The sequence below is a fragment of the Sinocyclocheilus grahami genome, unplaced genomic scaffold (assembly GCF_001515645.1).
Source record: "Sinocyclocheilus grahami isolate Dianchi unplaced genomic scaffold, SAMN03320097.WGS_v1.1 scaffold125.1, whole genome shotgun sequence".
NCBI classification, from domain to species: Eukaryota; Metazoa; Chordata; class Actinopteri; order Cypriniformes; family Cyprinidae; genus Sinocyclocheilus; species Sinocyclocheilus grahami.
Genome location: NW_015505304.1, coordinates 202,323 through 208,234, shown reverse-complemented (window position 1 = coordinate 208,234; position 5,912 = coordinate 202,323). Strand labels below are relative to the sequence as shown.

The 5,912-nt window shown below is 35.3% G+C and overlaps 1 protein-coding gene across 2 annotated transcripts in view; it reads right to left on the bottom strand.

The window, feature by feature from the left end:
- Positions 1 to 3,718: 3,718 nt before the first annotated feature.
- Positions 3,719 to 5,912, bottom strand: part of LOC107590144 (transcription factor EB-like) — a 24,064-nt gene continuing 21,870 nt past the window's right edge. For both annotated transcript variants that reach the window (XM_016278749.1, XM_016278750.1), the window contains exon 11: positions 3,719 to 4,716. In XM_016278749.1, coding sequence (XP_016134235.1) covers positions 4,186 to 4,716 — 531 coding nt within the window. In that variant the 3' untranslated portion in view covers positions 3,719 to 4,185. The remainder of the gene's footprint in view (positions 4,717 to 5,912) is intronic.

Here is a 5,912-nt window from a genome sequence, read left to right as displayed (position 1 = left end):
AAGCAACACAGTTCTCGGCCAGAGCGTTTCATATGCGTGAGGTGGCAAGATGACTGCAAGCTAATTATTCCTCACCTCGTCCTATTTTAAGCCTCTCTTTATCTGGGATAAACTGCCCTAATAAAATGGTATTTAAAAATGGGTTAATTGCATTGCAGTGCTGTTTCTGTAATTGTTTCAGGAAATAAATGAGGTTGCACTCAGGGAGTTTCACGGTTCTCTGGTGCCCCCTAGAGGATACAGCCTGATTTTTTTGTGACTGCTTTAGTCATACTTCCCACTGAAGATAGTCTCTTGAATCATGAGTGTATGGGAAAATTAAGTGGTTATGGCAGATTAGTCAAGATTGATGCTTGAATTAAACAATGAGTCAATGTTCACATATAATCTTTTTATACCCCCCAAACAATTATTAATTTGTGCCAAACCAAATATGGTGCTGAAGACATCAAGCTGCTGTTGATATAAAAAGAAATCAGGTTTAAAATAAGGAAGTGGGTGGGTATTGTTGTAAGGCACACAACAAAGAGGTCAGCTCATGAAAACGATTTCCTCTAATATTTAATTTGTATAAAACCTCAAAGTTGTTTCCCAGGGTATATTTTTATTTCTTCCTCTATTTGTTGTGCATTGTTCTGCTCAAAATCTATTTAAATTGTGTTCAGTATCATTTTTAAATAAAATAAATTATAGGCCTATGAAAAACAGAAATAAAAATCAATTTAGAAAAAAAAACTAAAATGACAAAAGCACACAAAATTACTAAAACGTAAAAATAAATATAAAATCTAAATAAGAAACTAATTAGAAATAATAATAAATCCTATAATAATATATAAAAAAAATACTAAAGTAACAATATTATCTACTCATTTGATTAAACTGCCAGAAGTCACAACATAAAACTAATTTGGAAATAACCTGTATAAAGAAATTCATAATACTTCAAATAAAATGACTATTTACTAAATTAATTAAACATGCAATGTGATAAGATCATGTGACAATGTATCAAAATGCAATGTAATGAGATTGTGACAATGTATTATTTGAATTTTTTATCATAATGCATTACATTTAACTTAATATTTTTATTAGTATGCAGTATACAGTCTATATTGTTCCAAATTCAGTCAGCATTAACAAAATAGTATTCCATTCCTAACTTGGTTAGTCATGTACCTGTTTTAATTCAATATGCTGGTGTAGAGCTCCCTCTCAAGGTACCGTAGAGAATCGCTCACATCCTGACCATAAAACCCCATTATAAGTGCACAAAACACACAAGCCATATACCATCAACTAAAATACATTTAATGTGTGGTGTCATTTTTTGCCCCAGAGATTTATGAAAGAGCACATCCCATAAACATGACACAGGCCTTCAGAGGGTTTTGGTAAAAAACTTGAGACACATTCTCCTTGTATTGTCTTTCAGCATGCTGTAAAATGAAATGCCAGTTTTGTATTTTTTTTTTCCTTTTCTTTTTAATCATCAAGAAATTTTACCAAAGCATACTCTTTACTTCAAAAGATTTATCTTCATTTTAAATGGCATACCTTCTCATTCCTGGTGCATTGCTAAAAACAAGAAAAGTCACACAAGCTAAATTAGAAGCCCCTTCATGCTATGCTATGCAAAATGCCCTTGCTTATTTCGCTACACTATGCCTATTCTAGCTAACCAAGTCAAAGATTTGCATAGAGTAACCAAGTCTCATCAAGAGTTGTCGGCTGGTTTTAACTTGGCATGATCCAGGCAGTTTGCGATAATAATAATAATAATGCATAAAATAAACCTGCAGTGTCTCTCCTGTATTTTCAAAGCTAATTCATGAGGTTTAAACGGTGCCATTTGAACACCTATGAACCGTACCTTTAAAACAACAAAGCAGTAAAACCGGGATATTCATGTTCAACACAGGCAGTTTACAAGCCACCTTGATTTAACTGTACAATAAAATTCACATTCTCAACATTTTAATTAAATTGAATGAACAATGAATCATCACTCAACAGTATCACTTATCCTCAAATGTCTTTTTCTTAAAAAAAGGAATAAATTCAATACAAAAACAACATTACATGTTCTTTTAATCTCATAAAGCCTAATGTGTTTTAACGATTTTGTACAAAATTTTTTTTTTTAAATTTGAAAAGAAAAATATGGCTCTGCACTTGTAATAAAATGGCAGAAATATCTTTATATTTCAATGGCTCGGCAGTGATATAGTAAAAAATTGTTTTTAGGAAAAAAAATAAAAATAAAAAAGAACTGATAAAGTACATTTAAGTGGCTTAGTGGCATAAAACATTTGAAATTAAACTCACTTCATAAAATCTTTACAATATCAATAAAATATTTTTTTTCCAGTGCTTTGGGAAGAGAAAAAGAAAGCCTATAATAATACACATATATTTTCTACATATTCAACCTCCTTCACTGTACAGCTCAAAAGCTGGATCAAATTTCAAGTTGATCCAGGTTTCCTGAAAGGCACCTTGGGCTGTATGAACTTCACTTTGGCAAATGGGGCTCACAGCTGTCAGCTTTAATTTACAGAAGGCCAGCATAGGCATTTGAGCCTGTGCTTCTTGAAGAATCTGGCCTTGGCTTTAAGGCATCTTAGTAGCAGTGTGTATGGCAACAGGACTAATTTATGGTTAATTCATACTGCATTCTGCTGCACCGTCCACTGAACATACTGTCACACTAGCACCTGGTCTGGCCTGTTATACCAACAGAAGCCTGGAGTCATTGTTTTGTCTTTAACAATGACAACAGTAGCTACATAAAAAAGCATGGGTAAAGCTAATGCTAGGGTGATATGGTAGATTCCTTTGGATACGTTTCTTTCCAAGTCTCTCCATTTTAGTGAAAAGTCACACCTGAGTATGGCCTAAACCGATCAGTGAAAAAACATGATGCTTTTTCTTGTAACATTTTTCATGGACATTACAGGGCACTTTCAGAGTGACTTTTCCAGGACCTCAGTGTGACTAGTGGTTAAGAACTTTTAAAAATCATTCAAATTCAGACTGATTTTCTAATTAATCATTCAGACTGTTTTGTGAATCTTTTTGGCTGATTCATAAAAAAAAAAAAAAACCGAATTAAAAATGATTCACTCACAACTGACTAAAAGTCACATGACTTTTAATTAAGATGGTATTAATTTATTAATCTAAATTAAGAAAACGATTTCTTGATATTTGCAGGGTTTCCATGGCTGTGGGAACCATTTCCTTCCTGCTTTTTGATAAACTGTCTAAGGATAAGCTGCCTTTGCATATTGCTCTGATACAGCAAGCGTTGTGATGTGGCGGTAGCCTATATTTCAAGCGAAAGAACAAATCCTCCAAAAATAACTTCTGTCTGGATTTAGAGGACATTAAGTGAGTGTGACAGTCTCACATGTGGGAAATGGCTGACATGTTAAAGCAGAAAAAATATAATTCTACAGATAAAGAATGTGAGAGCGTAAGAGTGGTTCGGATGAAAGAGTTCACAGCCTTTAAAGGGATAGTTCACCCAAAATCATAAACTCACCCTCGTGTTGTTCTAAACAAAAGAAGATATTTTGAAGGAAGCTGGAAACCAAACAGTTGCTGGTAGCCAGTGACTTCCACAGTGTTTTTTTTTCATACTATGGTAGTCAGTGGCTACCAGCAACTGTTTGGTTACCAACATTCTTCACTTCTTTTGTGTTCAGCAGAAGAAATAAATTCATATAAGTTTGTAAGAACATGAGGCTGAGAAAATTGACAAAATGTTCATTTTTGGGTCAACTATGGCTTTATGGCAATCTGTATGTGTCTAAGGACATTTTTTTAATACAAAACATTCAATATATGCCAATTCTCAGTGATAGAATTCACGCATCTCAGTTCTGTTTGTTCAGTTAGTCTATATTGCATTTATCAACATATACATATTTTCATTTCTGTGACAGTTGTGGAACAAAACTGTTGCATGATTTCACTAAAACCATGTTTCTTGTTTCACATGTCAGATTTAAAAGATAAAAAAGCAGCTAAACTCTCATTTCAGTGTGGCAGGGTGTATCAATATCGTACCTTTCCCCGTTAACAGTGTGCCAGACTAAATGCAACGTATGTGTGTGTGTGTGTGTGTACATGTCGCATCATATGCACGTCGTGCAGCGACACCCAAGGCTGTCCAGGTCACAGTATGTCTGAGTCCTCAATGCTGAAGCTGCTACGGCGGCTGCTGTCCACAGAAGCTTCGGGGGACATGGCGGACAGCAGCGGGTCGACCCCCAGCGGCGACAGGGCCTCTTCCATCAGCAAGAAGCCCAGATCGCTCTTCTTTCCCATGGGCGTGAGACCTCCGCCCAACGACCCGAGATCCCCAATGCCCCCCATGCCATCTTGATATCCTGGGATGCCGCCATCGCACAAGTCCAGCGACTGGGCATAGTCAAAGTGCTGGGAGCTGCCTACGGACGGGTACTGCAATGGTGGCTGGGGGTGAAGGTGCTGGTGCTGGTGGAGCTGAGTGTGTGACTGGGGCTGCGGCTGACCCTGGTGCTGCTGATGCTGGGGGTAGTGAGGAGGGAGATGGGGCTGGTGTGAGAGGTGGTTCTCCTCAGGGCTGTTCTCCTGCTTGATGAAGGGGTTTAGAAGCTCAGTGTTGTTCAGACCGGATGGAGAGCTGCTGGGGAGGCCGTGCATCTGGGCCTGCCTCTCAAGCTCCTAAAGAATGAACACAATAAAATAACCATTAAAATGACATGATCAGTTTACTATACCTCAAAATATCAGTTCTCATTTTTATGTATTTTAGAATAATTGAGATACTATTATAATTTTCTTAATAGTTTGACTCCGTTTTTATTTAGTATTTTCCATTTCAATTTTCTATTATTTTTATTTCAGTTTTTGTTTTCGTTATTTTAGTATATCAGGTTAAACTAAATAAATATGAGAAATGCGGCCTTGGCATCTAGCTGAAATAAAATAAGTATTTTATTTGATTTCTGTTAATATTTAAAAGTAACAAAAATGTGTATGATTGTAGTAAACTACTCTATATTTTGTTTTTGCTTTTCCATGGCTATTTTCCCTATTTTTACATTTAGATTACTTGTGCTGTTATTTAACGCTAATTTAAATGTAATCTTTCAAATCACTAATAACTTAATGACACTGTAACATAATTTTTAGCAAATCTATTTTTCATACTCCATATTATAATGTTATGATGCCTGAATTCACTTGTAGCGTTTGAAATGACTGATTTAATTTTTAGTGTTTTAATTTTATTGGTCATAACATAAAAGCAATGAATGGCCTAACACTTTCGGATTGAATTTTAATATTACGCATCCCTAATAATGCTCAAGAAACTTTTCTTATTATTATCAATGTTGAAAGCAGTTGTGCTGCTTAATATTTTTTTTTTTTCAGTATTTCCTGATGAACAGGAAGTTCAAAAGAAATACAGAGTTCTGGCATGAAACTCTAGATGGCGCAGTCTGATAGGTTTAACTCAATCTGACCTATTGACATCATCACATGGCACAGCTGATTGGTTCTCTCCCAAATCACTAATAACTTAATGACACTGTAACATAATTTTTAGCAAATCTATTTTTCATACTCCATATTATAATGTTATGATGCCTGAATTCACTTGTAGCGTTTGAAATGACTGATTTAATTTTTAGTGTTTTAATTTTATTGGTCATAACATAAAAGCAATGAATGGCCTAACACTTTCGGACTGAATTTTAATATTGAAATATTGAATTTTAGCATGAAACTCTAGATGGCGCAGTCTGATAGGTTTAACTCAATCTGACCTATTGACATCATCACATGGCACAGCTGATTGGTTCTCTCCTGTATCGGTAGCCAATGAGCTCGCTGCTCAACATTAAAAAATATGC